Source organism: Colias croceus, chromosome W, assembly GCF_905220415.1.
Source record: "Colias croceus chromosome W, ilColCroc2.1".
Taxonomy (NCBI): domain Eukaryota; kingdom Metazoa; phylum Arthropoda; class Insecta; order Lepidoptera; family Pieridae; genus Colias; species Colias croceus.
In genome coordinates this window covers 1,785,601-1,812,835 of record NC_059567.1, presented here as the reverse complement: position 1 = coordinate 1,812,835, position 27,235 = coordinate 1,785,601, and the positions used below count along the sequence as shown (strand labels likewise).

Here is a 27,235-nt window from a genome sequence, read left to right as displayed (position 1 = left end):
CTTTCGGCCTCAAGAACGCGCCGGCCACATTCCAGCGGCTGATCGACCGATACTTCGAATCACGCGTGGTAGGGATAAGAAAAAGTTGGCGCGTAACGCAAAAATGTCACGAGTACGGCGTAACGCAAAAATGTCACGCGCGCGGCGTAACGTAACGCAAAAATGTTACACAAAATTTTTGTCCACCCCCGATAAAGAAGTTTCACTTCAAAAACATCTCAGGTGGTCATCACAATAATTAAGTCAACGAATTTGTTTTTTTAGATTGGCACATAGATAATATAAAAGAAATTAACTAATCGTAAAGGTATCTTAAGTTACTTATGAACATGAAAGGAGTCGAGTGATTATGTGTGGGCATAAGTTAGTGTACCTATGTTCATGTGTGTATTGAGTATGTTTGTGTCTGCGTATGTGTAAGTGAATGTGTGTATTGAGTATGTTTGTGTGTGTGTGTGTTGTGTGAATGTAAATTTATATATATATAAAAAAGCATTTGAATGACATAAAAACCAAAAAATATAAATTCAACAAAAGGTCGTGTTCCATCGTTACAATATTGTATTCACTGAAAAGTGCTTCATATTGGTTGAGATGGTTGTTAAATCATCAAACTCAAAAAAATAATGTGAGTTCTTATCGCGTGCTGTTGAGTTCTAGAGTTCCTGATACTTTTTAGAAATAGTTCTTGCGTTTTTACCTGAAAAAACGACATTTGAAAAAATGATCTGCCAACTTCCCGTAGCAGAGCATTTTTAGCAGATCAAAAAAATAATGTGAGTTCTTATCAAGTGCAGTTGAGTTCTAGAGTTCCTGATACTTTTTAGAAATAGTTCTGGCGTTTTTACCTTAAAAAACGACATTTGAAAAATAACTTAGCAGTGCATTTTTAGCAGATCAAAAAAAGTTCCTGATACTTTTTAGAAATAGTTCTGGCGTTTTTACCTGAAAAAACGACATTTGAAAAAATAACTTAGCAGAGCATTTTTAGCGGATCAAAAAAATAATGTGAGTTCTTATCGCGTGCAGTTGAGTTCTAGAGTTCCTGATACTTTTTAGAAATAGTTCTGGCGTTTTTACCTGAAAAAACGACATTTAAAAAAATAATCTGCCAACTTCCCTTACTAGATAATTTTTAGCGGATCAAAAAAATAATGTGAGTTCTTATCGCGTGCAGTTGAGTTCTAGAGTTCCTGATACTTTTTAGAAATAGTTCTGGCGTTTTTACCTGAAAAAACGACATTTAAAAAAATAATCTGCCAACTTCCCTTACTAGATAATTTTTAGCGGATCAAAAAAATAATGTGAGTTCTTATCGCGTGCAGTTGAGTTCTAGAGTTCCTGATACTTTTTAGAAATAGTCCTGGCGTTTTTACCTGAAAAAACGACATTTGAAAAAATGATCTGCCAACTTCCCGTACTAGATAATTTTTAGCAGATCAAAAAAATAATGTGAGTTCTTATCGCGTGCAGTTGAGTTCTAGAGTTCCTGATACTTTTTAGAAATAGTTCTGGCATTTTTACCTGAAAAAACGACATTTGAAAAAATGATCTGCCAACTTCCCGTACTAGATAATTTTTAGCGGATCAAAAAAATAATGTGAGTTCTTATCGCGTGCAGTTGAGTTCTAGAGTTCCTGATACTTTTTAGAAATAGTTCTTGCGTTTTTACCTGAAAAAACGACATTTGAAAAAATGATCTGCCAACTTCCCGTAGCAGAGCATTTTTAGCAGATCAAAAAAATAATGTGAGTTCTTATCAAGTGCAGTTGAGTTCTAGAGTTCCTGATACTTTTTAGAAATAGTTCTGGCGTTTTTACCTGAAAAAACGACATTTGAAAAAATAACTTAGCAGAGCATTTTTAGCGGATCAAAAAAATAATGTGAGTTCTTATCGCGTGCAGTTGATTTCTAGAGTTCCTGATACTTTTTAGAAATAGTTCTGGCGTTTTTACATGAAAAAACGACATTTAAAAAAATAATGTGCCAACTTCCCTTACTAGATAATTTTTAGCGGATCAAAAAAATAATGTGAGTTCTTATCGCGTGCAGTTGAGTTCTAGAGTTCCTGATACTTTTTAAAATAAAATAAAATAAAATAATATTTATTTGCTTAAAACATGGTACAGAGAGATGTCAAAATATTTCGATTGTTCATCATGTTTTGCTTAGTCTAAAGCATGCAAATACTGTCTCAATTTATATTAAATACAATATTGAAATTAATCACTTTGCAATTGACAAATATCATTCCACAATAATTACATTTAAAGGCTGTACCTACATACAATTATAATAATTAACATTTATGGTCAAAAAATTATTTTAAGCTATAAAAACAATTTAAGATCAACCATTTCTTTAGTTTATTTTTATATACATTAAATGTTTGGTTTCGTATACATTTAGGAATACGGTTAAATATTTTTATGAGCATGATAGGCCCACTTTTAGAGTAAAGCGCAGTTTTACAACGTGGCATACTAAGTTTATCAGGGTCTCTAGAGGGAATAATGCTCACGTTAGCCGCCCTTGTGAAATATTGGGGGTGTTTTTTTATGAAGATACAGCTCTCCAGTTGTGGAACATGGAAGTCAGAGTCAGGACGTTTAATTTTCGAAATAGTGGCCGACAGCTTTCTAACGGTCCAACCCCGCAAATGGCTCTAATACATTTTTTTTGAGCTAGGAATGCTCTGTTAACACTTGTCGAATTGCCCCATAATATTAGTCCATATCTTAAAATAGATGACACATAACCATGGTATGCAGTAAGAGCAGTTTTTTCAGAACTTATGGCCCTTAAACGACGTAAGGCGAACACAAATTTGTTGATACGCGAACATAAATGATTTATATGGGATTTCCAATTGCAATTGCTGTCTAACATTATACCTAAAAATTTTATTTCATCGACTTCTTCCAATATAATGTCTTTGTAAATTAAATTAATGTTATACTTTCTTTGTTTATAATTATGAAACTGCATTACTTTCGTCTTTGCTAAGTTAGCCGTCAAGTTGTTTATTTTTAGCCAGTCAATTATTCTATTCAATGTCAAATTTAAATTATAATTACATGTCAGATCCGAAGTCACATTAGGTATAGTCACAGAAATGTCATCAGCATAAAGTGTGCATTTGTAGTTTGTTACGTTTGGTAAGTCGTTAATATAGAGTAAGAAGAGAAGCGGTCCAAGCACGCTTCCCTATTTTAAAATAGATATAAGATTTCTTATATCTATTTAGAAATAGTTCTGGCGTTTTTACCTGAAAAAACGACATTTGAAAAAATGATCTGCCAACTTCCCGTACTAGATAATTTTTAGCAGATCAAAAAAATAATTGCTCTAGCGAGCGAGCACCCCTAACTTCTTCGAAGCAATCTTGGCTTTGTCCTCCAAAAATCCACGGAACTGCACGTCAGACGTAATTTCGACACCGAGAATGCTGATGCTTGGTTTGATATGTAGGGGACTGTTCTGGAAGGTAAGTGGTACGACAAAGGGACTTTTCTTGGTTGTAAATGCGCAGACCTGTGTCTTTGCTGGGTTGAAGTCGACAAGGTTGGATTGGCCCCACGCAGAAATTTCCTCGAGAGTATGCTCAATGTTCGATACAAGCTCGTTTCGATGCAGGTTTGTTAGTTCCAGAGAGGTTTTTGCTTGGCCGGCATAGTTCGTGTCACAAGTGCTGTCATCCGCATAACAATGAATGCTACGTATTCGCAACATATCATTGAAATGCAGAAGGAACAACGTAGGCGACAACACACAGCCTTGTGGGACACCAGCGCTAATAGGAATAGATTCAGAGCATGCTCCGTCGACGAGGACTTGGATGCTACGTGCCTGGAGAAAGCTAGCTACCCAATTACATAACCTCTCCGGTAGTCCATACGATGGAAGTTTGGAAAGGAGCCCCCTGTGCCACACCCGATCAAAGGCCTTCGCTTCATCTAAACTTACAGCCAGCGCTTCCCCCTTATTCTCCACTGTTTTTGCCCATCGGTGAGTCAGAAATGCTAAGAGGTCACCTGCAGAGCGACCATGACGAAAGCCGTATTGATGGTCACTTAACAGTTGATTGTCCTCAAGATATCGCAAGAGCTGACTATTAATGATGGACTCCATCACTTTAGAGAATAAGGAGGTAACTGCCATTGGCCTATAGTTAGATGGATCGGAGCGTGTGCCTTTCTTAGGGATCGGATGTATCAAGGAGGTCTTCCAGGATCTAGGGACAATACCAGTGGCATACGAGTATCGAAAGAGATGTGTTAAGACCGGAGCCAGCTCGGGAGCGCAGGTCTTTAGAACTACAGCAGGGATGCCGTCGGGCCCATTTGACTTATGAATGATGAGAGATCGAAGGGCTTTACGCACTGCAGATTGCGTGAATTTCACTTCGGGCATCGTGCTATTGCAGTTTGGGATGGACGGTGGTGTTTTTCCCTCATCATCCAGCGACGAATTTAATGCGAAGAGAGTCGCCAAAGTATCAGCTTTTTCTTTAGCTGAGTGAGCTAAAGACTCGTCGGCCCTGCGTAGTGGTGGAAATGACGATCGGCAGAAGTTACCCAGGATGGCCTTAGCAAGAGACCAAAAAGCTCGTGTGCCTGTAGGTTAATGTGTCAGCTTTTTACCAATTCTGTTGATGAAGCTTGACTTTGCTTCAGCGATTTTCCTCTTTAGTGATCTGGAGGCAGAGTTGTACAATTTCTTGAGATGCTTAGCTTCAGGATCTTCCGCAGCAAGAGCTTCTGCCCAGTTTCGATAGCGATCTGGCTTCGTTCGAGATGCTTCTCTGCAAGATTGCCCAAACCAGGGCTGTGACTTGCCGCCGACAGGTACCACAGAGTTCGGGATGAAAAGCTCCATGCCCTGTAGCACAACATCAGCGACACAGTCAGCACAAGCATCGGGATCTTCATCTGCGAAGCAGACCTGTCTCCATGGGTAGGAGGAAAAGAACGTGCGCATCCCATCCCAGTCCGCCGACCCATAGTGCCAGACACGTCGGGTAGTAGCTGGGCGAGACCGAAATTGATATGTGAGAGGCACTGTACTCTGTATAAGACAATGATCGGAAGATCCAAGAGGGGCTGCGACGCTCACTTTGTAGTTGTCTGGAGAGGAAGTTAGAAATAGATCTAGCAGAGATGGAGTGTGGTCCTCGACATCAGGTATCCTTGTGGGCGAGGGGACCAGTTGTGTTAGATCGTAGGCCAAGGCGAAGTCACGGAAAGAACGTCCTGCATGGTCAGTATTGCGTGAGCACAACCATTCAGCGTGATGAGCGTTAAAGTCACCCAAAACCACTATCTCGATCGTTGGAATCTTTTGGAGCAGAATATCGATCGAAGTTTGAATTTTCTCGATGAGTCTGTCAGTTTCGGTGTTTCCGCTGTGTGACCTATACAGGCACGCATAGACGCGGGGTTGGTTATCGCAGTCTACTCGTAGCCACAATAAGGATAGGTCAATACCTTCCAGGTTACCCAAACGACGACAGCAAATATCTTCTCTGGCGTATACACAAACTCCGGCGCGCGGAACAAACGTGTGTTCCAGAACATAGCCCGGGTAATTCAAATAAGATGTGTCAGCCGGAGAAGATATTTGAGTCTCCGTTAAAAAGAGGAGGGCCGGCTTGGCTGTCTCGAGATGGTGGTGTACAGCCTCGAGGTTCGAATTTAATCCCCTGATATTACAAAAGTCCACTGATAGTAGTGTGGAACAGTTGGCCGAAAGGTGGTTAGTTTTTTTTACCCCTAGTGGAATAGAAGCGCGGAAACTTGCCCCCCCCCCAGAATACGTGGGGCAGCCTGAGCTGGAGAGCTCAGGGAGGGATTCTCTAGGATCGCAAATACTAGTACCCTCCTGGGGTAATCTTCTATTGAGTACCGCTGCCATGTTTGTTGAAGGGCGATGGGGTTGGGCATCCGGCAATCTCACTAACGCATGCGAAACGCAAGAAGATGCTTAACGCCGGTATTACGTGAGACAGTGGTACTTCCCCGGACAAGCTACAGCCCAGTCGTGCTACACACAAAATAAATTGTATGTAGCTATAGCTCTACCACTGTAAAGTATAAACGCCAGAGCCTCGTCTGTTGTTCGGCAGGGTGCACCACGGGCAGGTGAGGTTGGCTTTGGCTGAGAGATGGTAGACAGCCATTACACCCCCATTGTATGGATGTTATTAACAATGTAGGTATCGTGCAGCAACTGATCAGCTTAATCGATACTCAGTTTTTATCAAATCCAGCACCAAATCCAAATCAGATCTTTCCTGTCTCAAGCCTGTAGTAACTAAACCGTTTAGACCGTGCAATAAAAATTAAATAAAAAAAAAACCCAACGCAACGAAGAAAAGTGCATAGAAAAAGGAATAAATAATTTCACAAACTTCCCGACGATCTTTAAAAATGAATACCATTTTAAATATTTATAAAAAAAAAAACAAATTCGTCGGGGCTGCCATGCCAACATTATCATAATATATCATATATATGTGGGGATGGTGTAAATAAAAAGCCAAAATCGCCCAATCGATTTATTTCCCAGACACCGGTTACATATCAAAAATACATTTCAACAATCCTCCATTACATCGTACCAAAAAAACAAAGTCAAGTCATAGACAACCAAAAATCTACAGTCTACAGATAACATGTCCACAGATTAAATAATAGAAAAACACAGACTAAAAATAAAACTAGTAATCATGAAATACATCTTAATATTTTATCCTATTCCCACACGGTCATCCTGCAGAATCATCTGTCCCAGATGAGTCAACAGTCGTAGATGATCAATATGGTAAGTAGACAATGGTAAATCACCTTTATCTATTACAATATGTAGAAATCCTTCCTTCTTTCCTCTTTTATTTGAATTAAGTATACATTCCACGCAATTATCAATGTTTGTTTTAATCTTTTCTTTTAAATTCTCCATATAATAATTTCTATTTATTAATTCCTCAGTCTTAACACAACCAAAATGTCCGTTTTCATGATGTTTTCTTATAATTTCATTTTGCATTTTCTTAGGTACAACCATTAATTTATTTCCATCCTTAATCTTCCATAACATTCCATTCTCTAAAACATAGTCATCATAAGATTCCTTTTCTAATACTTTCTTTATTAGTTTTATTTGCAGATCATCATCTTGAGCTCTTCGCAGGCGTGCTGCGGTATCGGTAAGTACAATTATATTCTTTATAGGCTGTCGGCTGAGAGCATCTGCATGTTTCATCCTTGCTGCAGGCCGATGTTCAATCGTGTAGTCATATTCTTCAAGTAAGAGCGCCCAGCGAGCTACTCTCGGAGGTAAGTCTTTTTTCTGCAATGTCATAGTCAAGGCGGAGCAGTCTGTAACAATTTTAAATTTAATACCTAGCAAGTATACTCTAAACTTTTTAACAGCTTCAACAATAGCTAATATTTCTAAATAATAACTGTGATACTTTTTTTCAGTAGCGGATGTCTTCTTGCTCATGTAGTAAACGGGATGCATCTTATTATCTGTTAAACTCCTTTGCAATAATACAGCACCATATCCTTCAGCACTTGCATCTGTGTGTAGTTCTGTTTCTAAATTCGGATCATAAATCTTCAAAACTGGAGATTGACATAAAATAAACTTTAATTTCTGAAATGCTTTTTCACAGTCTAAGTTAAAATTAAAAACAGTACCTTTCTTTAGTAAATCAGTCAGAGGTTTTGCTATTAAAGAATAATCCTTTATAAACTTTCTAAAATAACCTGTTAGTCCGAGGAAACTTTGAAGTGACTTTATATTGTGAGGAGTCTGAAAATGTTCTACAGCGGCAATTTTCTCCACTGAAGGTTTAATTTCACCTTCTGAAACAATATAACCCAAGTAATTAATACTTTTTTGCATAAAATAACATTTATCCCAGTTAAATAATAAACCATACTCTTCAGCTCTGTCAAATACTTTTTGTAAATTAACAAATCCTTCCTCTGCAGATTGAAATGGTAAAATGAGATCGTCAAGATATGATAGAACAATACCATCCATAATAAGATCCTGAAAAATATCATTAATAAATCTCTGAAAAACAGAAGGAGCAGTGCATAAGCCAAAAGGCATCTTAATGAATTCATATTGACCTCGTGGTGTTACAAATGATGTATACTTCTGACTATTAATATGAACATTCACATGTAAAAATCCATTTTTTAAATCAAGCGAGGTAAACATTTTTGCATAAGTTAATCTGTCTAATTGATCTTCAATGAGTGGTAGTGGATATCTTTCTTTAATAATCTTCTTATTCAATTTCCTGTAATCAACACACAATCTATAGTTTCCATTCTTCTTTTTTGCAAGCACAATTGGACTAGCATAATCAGACTTACTTGTTTTTATTATTCCTTCATCAAGCCATTCTTTAATCTGTTTGTCAACAATGTTAAGCTCCAAAGGTGACAATCGTCGTGGATTCTGATAAACTGGTACATCATCGGTTAATAATATTTTAAGTTTTACATTTGATTCTTTAGTACATCTTTTGGGGTTATATTCTTTTATAATATTCTGTATTTTATTCTTATATTCTTTATTTTCAATATTTGTGATATCTTCATTTTCATTCTCTAGCATTGTAAGGTGTAATATTCTTGTTGCAGTGATAGTTCCAGATTTAAAATTGATTTCTACTTCTTTCAGTACAGGATTTCCTAATATAATGTTGACAGGGATAGCGCCATCATCAACAACATAAAATAAAGTTTCAAAATAACAATCATCAATTTCAATTTTTGCTGTGAAAGATCCTTTTGTATAAATTTCCTTTTCAGCTATTCCAGATAAAGTTTCTGTTGTTCCTGAACTATAAGATAACAATTTTTCACCTTGAATCTTCCTAAAATAAGACATAATTATTAAATTAGCATCGCTTCCGGTATCAATCAGGGCTTCTACATCAATATTATTTATTTTCAGCTTCTTGAAAGGTCTCACATCAATATTATTTTTAGTTGACATAATTTCCAAACTCTTTTTTATACTTTTAGAACATTCAGTTGATTTATGGCCAAACAAGTTGCATTTAAAACATTTAATGCCTTTAGTACAATTAGGCGACTCATGATCTAAATCTCCACAATTGAAACATCTCTTTACTCGTAGTGTTTTTTGAATTTTCATGCCAATGGACTTTGATACTGAATTACTTTGAATCTTATTAGGTGAATATGATTTTTTCTTAATTTCTGAATAAATGTCTAATTTCTTTCTGAATTCTTTAATGTTACAAGCGCCATATAAAATATTTTTGTTGGACTCACTGTCTTTAATACCGTCGATGACATATTCCATCAGGGCTTCATCTTCAACATTCCCAAGTACTGCAAGTTCCTTCATATGTAAAAAATATTGCTGATGAGTCTCATTCATCTTCATCCGGCGAGTTGAAAGTCTCTTGTGAACAGTTGCACTGTTCAACTTCTTACCAAATTCCTCACGGAGCTCAGTCTTAAGTGTATCCCACGTGGTGGTCCCACTTAGTGAACGTAAAAATAGCTTGGCGGTTCCCGCGAGAAGCCGCTTCGAAAATATGAGTTTTTCTATTTCGCCCCATTGCATTAAAGAGGAAATATCTTCAAAATCTTTTACGAATGTTTCGATGCCATAGGCATCATCACCCGAAAATGGCGTCATTGATTTCTCTAAGTCATTGAAGGAAATACGCGGCGATGGTTCACCACAATCATCATCATCTTTTACTCGTTTCGGCGGCATGTTGAATAATGTAATTTTATAGTCTTCAAGTCGTAATCGTATAATCATAAGCTTCTTTAAATCTTAGTCTTCGTTCGTAATTCGTAAATTCTTAATCAGGTTAAATCACCGGCATCATAGTCTTCGTCTGTTTTTTCTTTATTCCACCATCCCGTATCCCGGACGAGCCCCCAAATTATGTGGGGATGGTGTAAATAAAAAGCCAAAATCGCCCAATCGATTTATTTCCCAGACACCGGTTACATATCAAAAATACATTTCAACAATCCTCCATTACATCGTACCAAAAAAACAAAGTCAAGTCATAGACAACCAAAAATCTACAGTCTACAGATAACATGTCCACAGATTAAATAATAGAAAAACACAGACTAAAAATAAAACTAGTAATCATGAAATACATCTTAATATTTTATCCTATTCCCACATATACCTCTATAAATATTTTTTTATAATGGTACTTAATTTTTAAGATCGTCGGGAAGTTTGAAAAATGATTTATTCCTTTATCTTCGTTGCTTTGGGATTTTTTTTTTAATTTTAAAATTTTTAAACTTCGGTTTCTTATTTTCATGTAATATTTTCAAGTGAGCGAGACCGAACTATCAAATGTACCTCCATATTACATTCCTACATCATATTGATGTGGCAAAAGAAGTGGTATATTTAAGAAAAAAAATTCCAAGGGCCAGGCCTATGTGGCTTTGAGTAGAGTTCAAAATTTCCAGGGTGTGGCTATCCTCTCGCTCCCATATCTCCTCTTCTTTCACAGACTTTCAACCCTTCCCTTTCCACCCCTAGTAAATGGCAGAACCAATTTTGATGTAAACCATATTATCTAATTGTACCTATATGTACATTGTACACGTCATATCCTGTCGTTTGATGCTCCATTTGGTTTATTTATACCCACTGTCGCCCCTGAAGTGCCCTAAATGTAATAAACGGATGAACCGATTTCGATAAAATATGACTAATTGTAATTCACACTTTGCCCTTTCATATGCCCCGCCTGAGTATATTATTTGACCACATTCGATTATTGTTCATTCCCACTTTTACCGCTGTAATCTAATAAATAGATTAACCGAATTGGATGAAAATATAACTAACTGTACTTCACCCGTTATGCACTTTCATTTGATATGGCACTTGGGTATATTTGACTCCTTTTGACTTTGACTTCTTTCACAGACTTTCAACTCTTCCCTTTCCACCCCTAGTAAATGGCAGAACCAATTTTGATGTAAACCATATTATCTAATTGTACCTATATGTACATTGTACACGTCATATCCTGTCGTTTGATGCTCCATTTGGTTTATTTATACCCACTGTCGCCCCTAAAGTGCCCTAAATGTAATAAACGGATGAACCGATTTCGATAAAATATGACTAATTGTAATTCACACTTTGCCCTTTCATATGCCCCGCCTGAGTATATTATTTGACCACATTCGATTATTGTTCATTCCCACTTTTACCGCTGTAATCTAATAAATGGATTAACCGAATTGGATGAAAATATAACTAACTGTACTTCACCCGTTATGCACTTTCATTTGATATGGCACTTGGGTATATTTGACTCCTTTTGACTTTGACTTCTTTCACAGACTTTCAACTCTTCCCTTTCCACCCCTAGTAAATGGCAGAACCAATTTTGATGTAAACCATATTATCTAATTGTACCTATATGTACATTGTACACGTCATATCCTGTCGTTTGATGCTCCATTTGGTTTATTTATACCCACTGTCGCCCCTAAAGTGCCCTAAATGTAATAAACGGATGAACCGATTTCGATAAAATATGACTAATTGTAATTCACACTTTGCCCTTTCATATCAGTCTGCAACCGGCTACCGTTAATAACGCACTCCTAGTACATCTACCCCCAGTAGATAATAAAAATAAAAATGTCTAAGTGTGACTCCTGCAAAAGGAACCTATCAAAATCTTCTCCGGGACTAGAATGCTGCAAGTGTGAACGGATTGTGCATCTAAATCCAAAGTGCGCGGGGCTAACAAATAAACAGATTACTGCCCTAAAAGCGGCCCCCAATCTGGAGTGGACGTGTCACGAATGCCAGCAAGAACTCCCAAGACGCACTTCAATTATTACGCCTGAAGAGGACGATGACGAAAGTGATGCACCGGTTCAAATCGACGCAAAAAAATTACTAAGTAACATCTCAAAAGACGTAGAAAGAGCGATCAAAAACGAAATGGCGCAGCTACACGAATCCTTGCAATTTCATAGCGCAAAACTCGATGAGGCTATGGAATGCATCGAGGGCTTCAAAAAAACAATTAAAGCTCTCGAGAGGAAGAACACAGAACTTATAAATAAAAATAACAACCTTGAAACACGTGTCGGCGCCCTGGAACAACGGATACAGGAGGCGGAACAGGAGAAGCTAGGAAAATACATCGAAATATCAAATATACCAAACCAAACAAAGGAAGACATTCAATTAATTACTGAAAATATCGCAAATAAACTTAACCAGGCTAAACAAGACATCAAAAGTGCACGGAGACTACAGGGGCGGAAGGAGCAAACAGCAAATATACTAATTGAACTGATTGACGAAGAAGTGAGGGAAAAATGGATGACAGCAGCTAGAAATACAAAGTTAACAGTTGCAGCAGTAATTCCGAACGAAAAAACTAACAACAACGCTGTCTATGTACGCGAAGCCATGACAAAGCATCATAAGCAATTGTTCTGGAATGCCAAACAGGAGCTGAAAAATAATCTCAACTACAAATATGTGTGGTTTAAAAGGGGACTAATCAAAGCACGCAAAGGAGACAATGATAAAATTATTACTCTACGGTCCATTAAAGATATACATGCATTGACTAACAACAAGGAATAATTAAGTAAGAAACTTCATGTCTCTGCTCTTATATTATTAACTTTGTCTATAAAAATGGCTAATTTGTGTAATGATATAATCAAAATCAATGATTGTAGTAATGTCAATAACTTTTTAAATTGTATTCCTCACAGCCACCTCAACTTATTATGTAAGTATACATATTAATATACGATCGATTATAAAAAACTTCACCGCACTTGAACAAATTTTAAGTAAATCAAACAAATGTATTGATATTGTAATTCTAACAGAGGCTAATGTATCAGAAAATAATAGTGTATTATCTATACATAATATAATAAATCTGTAGAAGGGTCAATTCTGTACATTGAAAATATTGAAAAAATAAGTAGCAGAGGGTGTTACTGGATCGATACCAAACCCAAATATGTGATTAAAAAAATTTTTGTCTGTCTGTCTGTCTGTCTGTCTGTCTGTCTGTCTGTCTGTATGTGAAGGCATCACGTGAAAACTAGCGGTTCAATTTCGATGAAACTTGGTATAATTATACCTTATTATCCTGGGCGTAAAATAGGATACTTTTTATCCTGAAAAAATACGTAGAAAAAAAATAATCTTAATTTTTCAGTTTTATCCATAGACGTTGTTCCGTAGAACCGCGAACACACGTTGCGTATTATTATAGGCCCAGCCGTATTTGGGAATTGGTTCCAATAGATATTTATAAGATGTTATTGTCAGAGGTACTCAAAATGGATAAATAAACCATCCACGCGAAGACCGACATCCACGCGGACGGAGTCGCGGGCGGAAGCTAGTATGAAATAAGCGGTTACCGAATGTATAAAGCTCTTCGTCACTATAGAAAAGGCGGTGGTATAATATTATATGTCAATAACAATCTTAAGTGTAATATTATAAACGCAAAAACAAAAGACTTTGAAAGCATCTTTTGTTCTATAACCACAAACACTAACTACACTGCCAACATTTGCGCGGTATACCGCCCGCCTAACTTAAGTAAAATTTTATTTATTGATGAATTGAAATTTACACTTAAAAAATTCCCTAACACCACTGAATTATATCTACTAGGCGATACTAACATAGATCTTAAGAGTGAAAATCCTGTAAAGCATAAATACAACAACATGTTATATGAAATGGGCCTTGTATGCGGGATCACTGTACACACTAGACTAGAACTAAATAATGGCAAACTAAGTAAATCTTGTATAGATCATAATATATTTGCACGATCCCGCTCACAAGACTTATTCACGGCGGCACTCGGTACTACACTGGCCGATCATCGCGCGGTGATACTCGCTTGCATTGGTACACGAACACAGGATGTTCCCAAAGAAAAGATTTGTATTAATAATACAAAACTTCTTAACTATCTCGAGCAAATTCAATGGGAGGAATCGTATGATACTAACTGTCCAGAAACATTATATAACTTTATTAATTCAAAATTTCGGGAGTGTTATAAAAAATCTGAATACACAATTAAAATAAAAAACCGATCAACACATCGCTCATTTGCTTCTATAACGTGACAAAGTCAAAATCTCAATTGTTGGGAAAACGCATTTGAAAGTTTAAAATTCCTGTAACTTTTTAATTATTATGGTTAGACTATTCAGCTCAATACAACATATTAAAACATTCTTGTTTTTTTGAATCAAATAGTATTCAGAACAATAAGTCAGTTATTAAATTTATTATGATTATTTATTCCAGAAAGGGCCCTTCTTGTTGCGTTTTTCTTGTAAAAAGTGTGCAGTATTGCATTACAAACAGATATGTACCATTTTTCTTGAAAAAAAAATTGAATAAAAATCAAAAACTTTACAATTTATGTCGTATTGTTACGTTTTATTGATAGTCAGTAATCTATAATGTATGGGAAATTTTAATTAAGACGTGATACTGTAGTAGAAATCTTTTTATTTTTGTATTTTGTTTTACACAATGAAAGATATTTATGCGGTGTTATTGTGTATATTTCTCTGAAACACAAGTAATATATATATTTAAAAAAAATTATACAATTATAACCAGACATTAATATTTTTTGTTTTACTTTTACTCACAACCGTTGGCAATTATAATAATACGACCCGCCCCGAATTCGCACGGGTGCAATCTTGATACTAAATCTGTAATATATCTTCGAAAATATTAAGTAAAGGACCAAATAGATCAATATATTTAATCAACAATGTATAATTGGATAATGATTAATGCTGTATTGGTTAAAATCGCTTCTAAAATTATCTATTACTTTTCCTAAAAAGAAAATGACAAAAAGATTTAATTTTGGGATATCTTTAAGAGATAGTCATATAACTACCATCGATTATTCTGAAGACTTGTTCATGTGTAAAATACTTATAAATTATTTTGATAAATCTCGTAGGGTTCAGAATGCGTTTGCAATGCAGCAAATAATGTAATTATTTACGACATCACATTAGAAACGTCAAAAATAACAGTATTTATTCACCTATTTATGGATGCTATTATACAATATACATATATAAACCTTCCTCTTGAATCACTTTATCTGTTAACAAAAACTACATCAAAATTGCAAAACAGAAAGCATTTTTCCGGTGAAAACGACTTTGTTTTATACTATGTAGTACTTTTGCTTATCTCAGTAATATTAGGAAACTAATCTTTATTGCGGGTCCCGGTCATACATAAATCAAATAAACATATTAGCAAAACAAATCACAGGTTCTTGTTTCGAGACAGCTTCTTAAGCTCTCCTAAATTCCAGTAATCCTTCAGTATTTCACAGTGTTGTTCTTCGGAAAAAAAATTGACACTTGAAAATGCAGGTTTCCTTGCAGGATTCTCTTTTAGTTGACGAGACGGCGCAGTTTTTTTGTGATGGTTTCGATTCGTAGGACTGTCCTGCATTTTTTAAATGATTTGTAATTTTTTTTCATTTTTCTTTATTCAGTGGTCTTTTTTCCTCATTTATGCTAGAAAATAAATTGATTGTTTAATTCATTTGTATTTCGAGAATCGGTATGATCTTTTCATTTCTCTAACTTAATTGAATGTTCATTATTTCCTCGGACAAGATTTTACAATCTTCCTAGACCTTTCATCTGAAAAATAAATTAAGGAATCAGACAACATTTTTATCATTTATAATGCAACATTGTAGTGTATTCGTTGTAAAAATGTATTAATTTTTATCAAAAATGTGTTAACTTGAGATAACCAAAATAAAAACCAAACATTTTGTATTTTTATTACCTATCAACTGTAACGGAACATATTAAATTAACCAACAAAAAACATTGTTCATTTCAGCAACAACGGGACAATCCTATGTAAACCGTAGCATGCGAATACTATTTTTACTACAATAATGACCCACATGCAAATGTCCCGTTATAGTTGCAAATATAAATCACTAAAAAAACAAAAGGTTGTACTTACCTTTCAGCAAAACCGTGACACAATAAGCTGTTACGTTTTTACCGCAATCGGGCAGCAGTTTCCTTCTCAGGGGAGTAGCAACAACTGACATGAACCGTTCTTGCATTAAATTCAAGAGCCTAAAGAGATGTCGCTAAACCGATAGTCGCCGACCTTTTCCCTCATTACTCGGTCATTTTTGGAGCTAGAAATATCGCGTTTTAGCAGCAAGTAGAGCGCGATGCGCCGGTTCCTACTGTGTCATTATTCCATAACGATACATATGCTCGTTAACACGTTCTTGTCGCAAATGAGCGACATCGCAATAATAATTGGATAAACAAGAAAATTACGAATGCTTGCAAGAATAGAGATACATTATTTGGACGTAGTTAAGCAGAAAGGACTCAATCCACACTTTGGCCAAAATTGAGTTATGTATGCCATCATACTCCTGAGAGTAGAATCTATCAGTTAGTAAAATCCCTATTTTTTTAATGTTAATGTAAACTAGTTTTTCTGACTATGCCAACTCAACCCACAGTATGAAGAGCATACAAAACGTATTTGCTGAACTAACTCAGACCACTTGAATTGTTTCTGAGTAATGACCTTTCTGTGAGTATGTTCTTAAAGTCGATAAACCAGAATAATCTCAAACAGTTTGGATCCTTATTAAGAATTAATTTTGATTGGAAATAACATTTTATCAAATACCTGAAACGATTCAAACAGGTTGGGTCGTTTCTGTGATATAAGTTTACTGATATAATATATATGTTTTTGTTTGCCAGAAACGACTCAAAACACTTAAGATATTTTAGAAAAACAGTTTTTGATCAACTGCGCACTTACCATCGACGGCTCAAGCAGAATGAGTCGTTTGTAAGAAATAAATGTAGGTAACAAAAATTTACATTTAAATTAATTGAAACAACTTAAAATATTTGTGTTATTTTATTGTTTTGGTTTAAGTAATATTTCATCAATTTCTATTTTAGTTGGAAGGTTTTAAATTACTTTTTTTAAATAAGGCAACAGGCTTAAATATTGTAACAAGTTTGAAAACAAATATTTTCTACTAAATATTGCAAAATTTTGGCAACTCTGCCAGTTTCTCGAAATCTGCCTATGTGACGTGACGCGTGTGTTATTTTTATTTCGTTTATGTATGTGAACAAAAAATGCGAATTAAGATGCGACGAATTGATCGAATTTTGTTGAATGCCTTGGAACATAAGGTTACCGATAAATCTGAGTTACCAGATGGTAAGTATTTCTTTTTCACCAGGTTTATTTCTTACCTCAAGTAATTAATTTTGCTTTGTCGTATAAGGCTACATAAGATTCCTTGTCACTTTTTTATTATATTCGTTACTTAAACTGATTCTAACAATCTGATGTAACTAACTTATTACGATGAACAGAGAAGAAGATATGGAAGAGATCTCTGCTGCGAAAACGACGGTGCAGCCGCCTGCAAAGAGCTTGATAGGTATCTACAACTTTTTGGTTTGCGATGTTCGTGATAATATTAAACTTTTGTTAATACTATTATTTTGCAATCAATAAAGCATGATTGAGCAAGGCGGGCAGGGCAGGATTCAATGCTTGTGGAATTTTGCTGTACTAAACACTCTTATTTTGTTTTTGCTTTCGTTTTGGTTTTATTACATTATTTTTATTCTGATAATATGATAAAATTGCACCTACTAAGCCTATTTACTAATTTAATTCTTCTACTATGATCATTCTCAATTTGTAGATGGAAATATATCTGGGGCTCCGTCAGAACTTGAAGCTGATTCGTCCAAAGACATAAATTGCCAAGGTAGGTAATTGAAATAAATTGTCCAAGAAATGAATTAGAGGCCTAAATTAATACAGATATCAATGGTCTTTTCTATTTTAATATCTTCAGATGACGAATTTCAAGATGGAAGTAAAGTAAGTAAGTCTTTTGTGCCCTTCAATGAGTCTGGCGGTAATTAAAGCTAATGAAATTGTGGGATCAGGTACTCACCTGATCCCACAATTTCATTAGCATTAGCTATATCACTTCCCTACATGGAATGTTATTGTAAATTATTGAAGTAATTTATGGGGAATATTAACTAAATTCTTATGCAACTAGATGTGGAATCTCCAGCTGCGCCTGCATACTCTCCACTGACTCCGCTTCTGACTACGCAAAAAGCCATAGTTACGACATGTAAGTCAGAAATAGTGACTTCTACTTTGTATTCTTCTTTATTCAAACACGCAAGAAAATAAGCTGACTAAGATACCAATGACTGCTATGACTCTAATGATCTATTTTGATTGTTCTTGCCAGGTGTTGAATCTCCAGCTGCCCCAGTATATTCTCCGCTTACTCCTCTTACTACACGGAAAGAAACTGAAAACAATAATTCACCAATGCCGCCAATGTCACCGAGTACATTAGAGCTGTTGGAAACCCTAAACGTAGATTTCTTTACAGTTAGGCATGAGTATGATGAGTTCGCAAAAAGACGCCAAAGTAATGGAATTAGTAAATGTAGTAACCTTAAAGAAGACTGAGAATATGACGACGATACAGACTCTGATTATGTACCTGACAGTGGCGCAGAAACTGATGCATCGCACTCATATGTAAAGCAAAAAAAAGGGTATCGCAATCCCCGAGAGTGACAGGTCGGAGAATGAAACTATAACAGAGGGTTTCTTTGAAAATCATGTTGCTATAGTACACGATAATCCAACTAGATCTGACAGAACTACACAAATAATACACAATGAAAACCCACCCATTGTTACAAATGCTGTTCATAACGACATAACGGTTGGTGAAATAATTAAAACGTGTCAAAGTTCTGATCCTCAAGCTTTTCACCCCGAAGCTGAAGCTGCTTATCCCGTTACTGTTGTTGTTGTGTACGTTACAAGAAGTTGGCTCGTGGCTTATTAATTTTATTAAGAATGATCTGAGGGATGGCGTGGAGAATTTAGTTTTATGTAGCGATTGTTGCGGGGGACAAAATAGGAATATCAAAATAGTTCTCTTTATTATTTAATTTAATACCTCAAGACTGTCACGAGTTATATAATACCCTTAAGGGAAGTAGCTCTATCAACGAAGATGTTGATGGATACGGGCCAACTCTTGATTTAAACTTAGATGATGACAGAAATTGATATACACGCTGATTATTTCGCTATTCTTTCTATATTTTATTCTTATTTATGGCGTTTATACCTGATTCCGTTAGTTTTATGATTGAGGTCAATAAATATGTAACTTCTTGACAAAAACACTTGTATTTTTTTGTTTTATAACTTATTTTTTAGTCGATGGTTAGTTTTGAGTCCTTTCTGAGAAAGTTAGAAAAAATACCTGTCTTTGTAAACTTAAGTTTAATTGTAAGGACTCAACCCACACTTTACTTAATATCTTAACATATAATCAAAATATATTACTATATTGATGAACAATTAAATAACACATAATATCTTCTTGATAATAACGAGAAAAAAACTGTAAAATGTAACTTAATGATAGAGAAATTACATCAGAAACTTCAAACGCAATTATCTCCAAAGTCATTTATTGTGGATTGAGTCCTTTCTGCTTAACTACGTCCATTTATAAAATGGATAAAAGATCCTAATAACCTAATATTAAAGCAAAATTATAACAAATCGAGAAATTACGCTAATAAATTAATTAATAGAACTAAAAATAATTATTACAAATCAGAAATAATTGCAAACGGGAATAATAGTAGACAATTATGGCAAATATTAAATCGAATCACTGGTAGAATTAAGAGGTCGATTGATGATACTATTAATAATGCATTTCAAAAAACTAACGTGTCTTATAAACAGATCGCAAACAACTTTGCACAATTTTTTAAAAATAGCACAAAAAATATTACTCCTAACTGCTCAATGCCATTACTTAATAAATCACAATACAAAACTTCGGCCCAGGTCACTATGCGACTAAAACCCGCGAAGCCTGATGCAGTCAAAAATATAATCATGAGCTTAGACAATAATAAAGCCCCAGGGGTAGATGGTATTAGAGCCTGTGACTTAAAAAAAATATGTACAAGAATTCAAACAGTCATCACAAATTTAATTAACTTATGTATAAAAACCTGTACCTACCCATCAGTGCTTAAAACCGGCATTGTCCGACCGATTTATAAAAAGGGATCAAAAACAGATTATACCAACTATAGACCGATACCAATATTGCCTACTATTGATAAGATTATTGAAAAATATATTGCCAAACATATATATGAATTCTATGAAAATAATAAAATTTTAACCAACCATCAATATGGATTTAGGCCAAACAAGAACACAACACAACTTCTGTCAGCGTTTACCGATAGCGTCCATTCACATTTAAATAACAAAAAACATGTACTAGCAGTATTTATAGACTATAGTAAGGCGTTTGATACGCTTTGTCACGAGAGACTATTAGAGTGCCTGCATGACAGCGGTATTAGAGGCAACCTATTGGACTGGTGTTCGGACTACCTCAACGATAGAAGATACACTGTTAGAGTCTGTAATGCGACTAGTGACATAGTTATTGCTACGGAGGGCACTGCGCAGAGCTCGGTCATCGGTCCATTGCACTATCTGACGTACGTAAATAGCCTTACAAATGTCATTAAACACAGTGAGACTTATCAATTTGCCGACGACACCTGTCTTGTTGCTGCTGGTAACAACGTAAGCGAAGCACTCGAGAAGTTACAAGAGGATTTTAACTCATTGTTACGATGGTCACATGACGCAGGTCTAGTTGTTAACGAGAATAAGACAAAATTAATGTACATAAGCTCTAGTCAGAACAGAAGCTCCCATATACCCAGACTAATAGCTCACGAACACCAATGCTTGCACGGAAATCAGAATTTTAATAACTCACCACATTGTAACTGTAACGCTATAGATATTGTAGATTATCAAACATACTTGGGTGTTACTATTGATAGCAGACTGAACTGGCAAGAACATATTAACGGAGTGTGTGATAGATTGAGGTGTATCCTGGCTAAATTTTCGATAATTAAACACAAAATTCCCTACAAAACTTTATTATTGCTTTACAAATCACTAGCCGAATCAATTATCTCATATGGATTGTCTAGCTACGGACGGACTTGTAAGACCAATCTTGACAAAATATACACACTCCAATTAAGACTACTAAAAACGATCGTTCCATATAACATTCAGGCTAAATATAAAAATGACTATCGTAAATTATTTGAACTGTGTAAAATCATACCGATACATGAAAAAAATAATCTAACACTTTTAAAAGAGGAATTCTTTAATATTGACATAAATAAAATTAAAAAAACGCCTCATAATAATATAATAACTCGTAGCGTCACAAACGCTACGCTAAAACTTCCATCTTTTAGAAACCTTCACGGGAAGAGAACGTTAAATTATATGGTACCCTGTCTCATCAACAAACTACCTATATCTTTAAGAGATTCAATAACTCACAAAAATCTAAAATTCAAACTAAAGCAATACTTTTTAGTAAATATAAATAAACTATTATAAAAAAAAACCTTCTAATAACTCTAAAATATTAAGAACTTGTAACTAATTTTATCTAAATATAAATACAAATAATACAAAATTATAGATTCACGAAAGGAGCATACTGTATGTTTACACGGCCAGCAAGATTACCGATGTCGCTCGTCACTAAAAAATTTCTAAGTACCCTCATTAGGATTAAGAACTAACAATAAGTATTAAAACATATTATGTAGCGGTTTGTGGGCTTATGGTGCACAGAAAAATATGATTGCATCAATGTAAATTTAAAAATAAAAATAAATAAATAAATAAAATAAATAAATAAAATATGCCCCGCTTGAGTATATTATTTGACCACATTCGATTATTGTTCATTCCCACTTTTACCGCTGTACCTAATCTAATAAATGGATTAACCGAATTGGATAAAAATATAACTAACTGTACTTCACCCGTTATGCACTTTCATTTGATATGTCACTTGGGTATATTTGACAATATTCGTTTTTTTCATTCCCAGTTTTACCCATATATCTATACTTATAATAAATCTGTAGAGAGGCCAATTCTGTACATGAAATATATTTAAAAAAAAACTATGAAGGGGTGATAAGGGATCGCTACTGATGCCAAAAATGCAATCAGTAAAATTTTTGTCTGTCTGTCTGTCTGTCTGTCTGTCTGTATATTCGTTATAGAAACAAAAACTACACGACGGATTTTAACCAAATTTGGCACAATTATTCTTCATACTCCTGGGCAGGTTATAGTAAAAGAATCATGTAAATCGGTGTAGAAACACCAAAGTTATACATGAAATACGCTATAAGTCATCGCGCGTGAATACAGAATCATGCAGCCATAAGGATTATTTTTGTGTATCAGTTGCCGCGTTCGACGCGCTTCGCGGCGGGAGCTATAAAAAGGCGGCGGGTCTGCACCCGTTTCGCGTTGTCATGGCATCACGTGTGAACGGCTGAACCGATTTCGATAATTCTTTTCTATTATATTCCTTGAAGTACGAGGATGGTTTTTATGTAGAGAAAACGTAAATATGTACCACGGGCGAAGCCGGGGCGGACCGCTAGGAAACTGACCGATATAAGTTGCGTTGCTACCCCAATCTACAAAACTTTTTTGGTCTTACATTAAAGACAAAAAACGCGCTTCGTCCGTTCCCACGCTTACTCTGGGTAATCGTTCAGCACATACAGATATTGAAAATAAGTAATATGTTCGCAGAGTTCTTTTCATCTGTCTGGGAAAAAGACTCATCAGAACGTGCACTTAGCCATGGCAATTAAAATAAAAATAATTTCGTCATCAGATAATGCAAACACGTGTTTACGTGAGTCATAAATTTATTATGGTATAGTCCTAAAATGTTTTCTAAGAAACAATAGTGTACTTACATTGTCGGCAAGTTTATTTTATTTTATTTTATTAAGGCTCATTAGCAGCTGTACATCGATTGTTTTACATAAAAAGTACACAAAAAAGTTCAAGTTCTTAAAGTCGGCAACTTATTTTTGTTCGAACAATAGAGATAATAAATTCCAAATGATCAAGTTGTAGATAAAGGTTGTAAAATAAAACGTTGCTATGGTCGAGATACAAAGGTGAAAGTTAATTTTTCGAGTTATTTTATTTTATTTTATTTTCTTTATTAGGGATAATAAACAGCAGAACAGTGGTTAATTGTACAATAAAACTTAATCTAAATACAGGTATAACTGTCCAACCAACAACATTATCCACAGTTTGGATACATACATTTTTATACGTGCAACAAATGCGAATAAGAAAAAATAAATATAAACGTGCACTTAGCCATGGCAATTAAAATAAAATAAATTAAGAATTGGAGATAAAAGTAGAGGGACGCAAAATAAGATAGGTTATTGCATGTTTAAGAGCAGATCAACTAAACTTCTTCGAACGGTTAAAGAGTGAAAATATGTACCAAAATGGCTTGGAGGGACTCGGTGATTATTTCAACTAATAGAGGGTCAAGATTTCAAGTAATGGAGGTTTTGGTGTTTGAGGGGAAGGGAACAAAACATTTTTTCTAGATTTGGAGGTATTTGACTTATCGAGGTTCGACTTAACGAGGTGCTACTGAACATGAAATACGCTATAAGTCATCGCGCGTGAATACAGAATCATGCCATAAGGATTATTTTTGTGTATCAGTTGCCGCGTTCGACGCGCTTCGCGGTGGGAGCTATAAAAAGGCGGCGGGTCCGCGTGCGAGGTTCATACAATATTTGGCTGTTGATGCGAATAGACGTTCAGAGTGTTCGACCTTATTGACAGATTTCTTTTGTTGTTGTTGTTGGTTTTAGTAGTGTTAAAGCATATTATTAGTTTACATTTTATTTCTTTATAAGTGAAGTACCAGTAGGTACGCATTTTAGTTATTTTGGAAGTGTTTAATTATATTAATAGTTTTTTTTCGTAATTATTTGTTTTTCTATAGGTTTTGGTAGTGTTTAAGCATATTATTAGTTTACATTTTATTTCTTTATAAGTGAAGTAGCAGTAGGTACGTATTTTAGTTATTTTGGTAGTGTTTAATTATATTAATAGTTTATTTTCGTAATTATTTGTTTTTCTATAGGTTTTGGTAGTGTTTAAGCATATTAATAGTTTACATTTTATTTCTTTATAAGTGAAGTATCAATTGGTACGTATTTTAGTTATTTTGGTAGTGTTTAATTATATCAATAGTTTATTTTCGTAATTATTTGTTTTTCTATAGGTTTTGGTGGTGTTTAAGCATATTATTAGTTTACATTTTATTTCTTTATAAGTGAAGTAGCAGTAGGTACGTATCTTTGTTATTTTGGTAGGTATTAATAGTTTATTTTCGTAATTATCATATATTTATTATAGTAGTGTTTAACTATAATTATTATAGTTCATTTATAGATTTCTTTTGTTGTTATTCTATAGGTTTCGGTAGTGTTTAAGCATATTATTAGTTTACATTTTATTTCTTTATAAGTAGTAGTAGGTACGCATTTTAGTTATTTTAGTAGTGTTTATATTATATAATATTAATAGATTTCATAAGTGCAAGGTAGCTTCAGTTACTGTTGATTAAAAATACACAATGCCACCTAAAAAAAGACCATCTTTATCTCGAAATTCTAGAGATGCTAAGAGGATGAGAAATGCGCGTTCTCAAGAATCGGCAGAGGAAAGAGCATATCGGTTAAACTCTATGAGAGTTAGTGCCTCAACTTCTCGAGCCAATGAAAGCTCTTCAGAGAGAGAGATGCGATTAGCAGCTGACAGAGCGAGACGAGCTACATCACGGGCGTCTCAAAGCTTTTCTCAACGAGAGCTAAGGCTTACCATTGACCAAGAACAACATGTGTTATCCCGAGCAGCTGAAACTGCTTCACAACGAGAATTGCGTCTCACAGCTGACCGCGAACGACATACATTATCTCGCGAGTCCGAAACATTTACTGAAAGGGAATTACGTCTCACAGCTGACCGCGAACGGCATACATTATCTCGCGAGTCAGAAACCTTCACTGAGAGGGAATTACGTCTTACAGCTGACCGCGAACGTCATATATTGTCTCGCGAGTCAGAAACCTTCACTGAGAGGGAATTACGTCTTACAGCTGACCGTGAACGTCATATATTGTCTCGCGAGTCAGAAACCTTCACTGAGAGGGAATTACGTCTCACAGCTGACCGCGAACGTCATATATTGTCTCGCGAGTCAGAAACCTTCACTGAGAGGGAATTGCGTCTCACAGCTGACCGCGAACGTCATATTTTATCTCGAGAATCTGAAACTTTTACTCAATATGAAGACCGTTTGACAAATGATAGGGTGCACCATAATATTGTTCGATCACTCGAAGATGAACATGAGCATGAACAACGACTAGAGTCGGTACGCGAACATTACAATTCTTTGACACAAGAACGATTAATAAGTTTGTCTAATGAAAGATTAAGAATCGAAAATATTCGGTCTCTTGAAACGGACGAACAGCGAGAGGCCCGTCTTACTGCAGACAGATTTCGTCATAGTCTTAATAACTTAGATGTACACATAGAAGATCAATCTAGAAATACGGTGGCGTGGTCAGACAAATATAAAAGTGGGTTTGCTTATAATTTCACAATTGATTACAGATCATCTTCTGTAATAGGCGATATGAACGTGGTATGTTCTTTTTGTAATGCTTTAAAGTGGAGTAAGGAGTCGGCTGGATTCTGTTGTTCTGGAGGTAAAATAAATTTGCCTTCATTCGAAGACCCACCGGAACCTTTGAAATCATTACTTTTAGGGGAACATGTGCAATCTAAACAGTTTTTCGACAACATTCGCACTTATAATAGTGCGTTTCAGATGACATCCTTTGGTGCTCAACAAATCTCCGAAGGTCCTTTCATGCCTACTTTTAAAATACAAGGTCAGGTTTACCATTTGATAGGATCTCTTTTGCCTGAAGACCAACCTAAGTTTCTTCAAATATATTTTGTATCCGACTACAACGAACAGTCGAATATAAGAAATCAATATTTCCCAAATTTAAATGCTGAACTCATTTCACAACTTCAGAACATGTTGCATCAGATTAATTCGTATGTATGCAGTTTTAAATCGGCATTAGAAGCTCTTCCTCGAGATGATGATAACAATTATAAAATTGTTATAAATGCCGATAGGCGTCCAACGCAGGAACACCCTGGGCGTTATAATGCTCCATCCACGAATGAAGTTGCTGTGGTATTGGTCGACCAGGAATGTGATAGGCGTGATATCGTTATCCGTTCCAGAGACAATCGTTTACAACGTATTTACGAAACCCACAGGGCTTACGACGGTTTGCAATATCCTTTGATATATTGTCGAGGGGAAGATGGTTATAATTTTGCTTTATACCAAACTGATCCGCATACAGGCGCACCTATTTATAATAAAAAGATTTCATGCCTTCAATTTTACTGTTACCAATTGCAAGTAAGACGGAATAGGTTTGTATACTTGCAACGTTTTCGTGGCTTATTCAATCAGTTTATTGTAGACATGTACGCAAAAATTGAAACCGAAAGATTAGTTTATATACGATCTAATCAAAGGCAGCTGCGCGCTGAAGAATACGTGCACCTTCGCGACGCCATGCAGCAAGATAATGATACGGTGAATATGGGCCGTTTAGTTATTTTGCCCTCTTCTTTTACTGGTGGTCCACGCTACATGCACGAACGTACTCAAGATGCTTTTTGTTACGTAAGAAAATATGGACGTCCCGACTTATTTATTACTGTAACTACCAATCCTAAGTGGGATGAAATCACTCGGGAGCTTCTTGAGGGTCAAGCACCGCATGACCGCCATGATATCATCGCAAGAGTTTTTCATTTAAAATTAAAATCAATGATAGATCTATTTACCAAAGATAACATTTTTGGAGAAGTATTGTGTTATATGTATAGTGTTGAATGGCAAAAACGCGGCTTACCCCACGCACATATCCTGCTTTGGTTAAAAGATAAGGTTCGACCTAATGATGTAGACAGTTTAATCAGTGCCGAAATTCCAAGTCCGATTGCAGATTCCGAG

At 35.4% G+C, this 27,235-nt stretch overlaps 3 protein-coding genes across 3 annotated transcripts; 1 reads left to right on the top strand and 2 right to left on the bottom strand.

Annotated features, from left to right (window-relative positions):
- Window positions 1-4,623: 4,623 nt before the first annotated feature.
- On the bottom strand, window positions 4,624-5,913 carry LOC123704876. Its single transcript, XM_045653371.1, has one exon. It carries the CDS (start codon window positions 5,911-5,913, stop codon window positions 4,624-4,626), a length of 1,290 nt encoding a protein of 429 aa, XP_045509327.1.
- An 834-nt stretch (window positions 5,914-6,747) lies between these two features.
- On the bottom strand, window positions 6,748-9,785 carry LOC123704875. The gene is made up of 2 exons (XM_045653369.1): window positions 8,394-9,785; window positions 6,748-7,871 (listed from the first exon to the last, which is right to left on the bottom strand). Exons 1-2 carry the CDS (start codon window positions 9,775-9,777, stop codon window positions 6,748-6,750), a joined length of 2,508 nt encoding a protein of 835 aa, XP_045509325.1. The 5' UTR covers window positions 9,778-9,785.
- A 1,915-nt stretch (window positions 9,786-11,700) lies between these two features.
- LOC123704851 lies at window positions 11,701-12,685 on the top strand. The gene has a single exon (XM_045653340.1). It carries the CDS (start codon window positions 12,007-12,009, stop codon window positions 12,661-12,663), a length of 657 nt encoding a protein of 218 aa, XP_045509296.1. The 5' UTR covers window positions 11,701-12,006; the 3' UTR covers window positions 12,664-12,685.
- The last annotated feature ends 14,550 nt before the right edge of the window (window positions 12,686-27,235 follow it).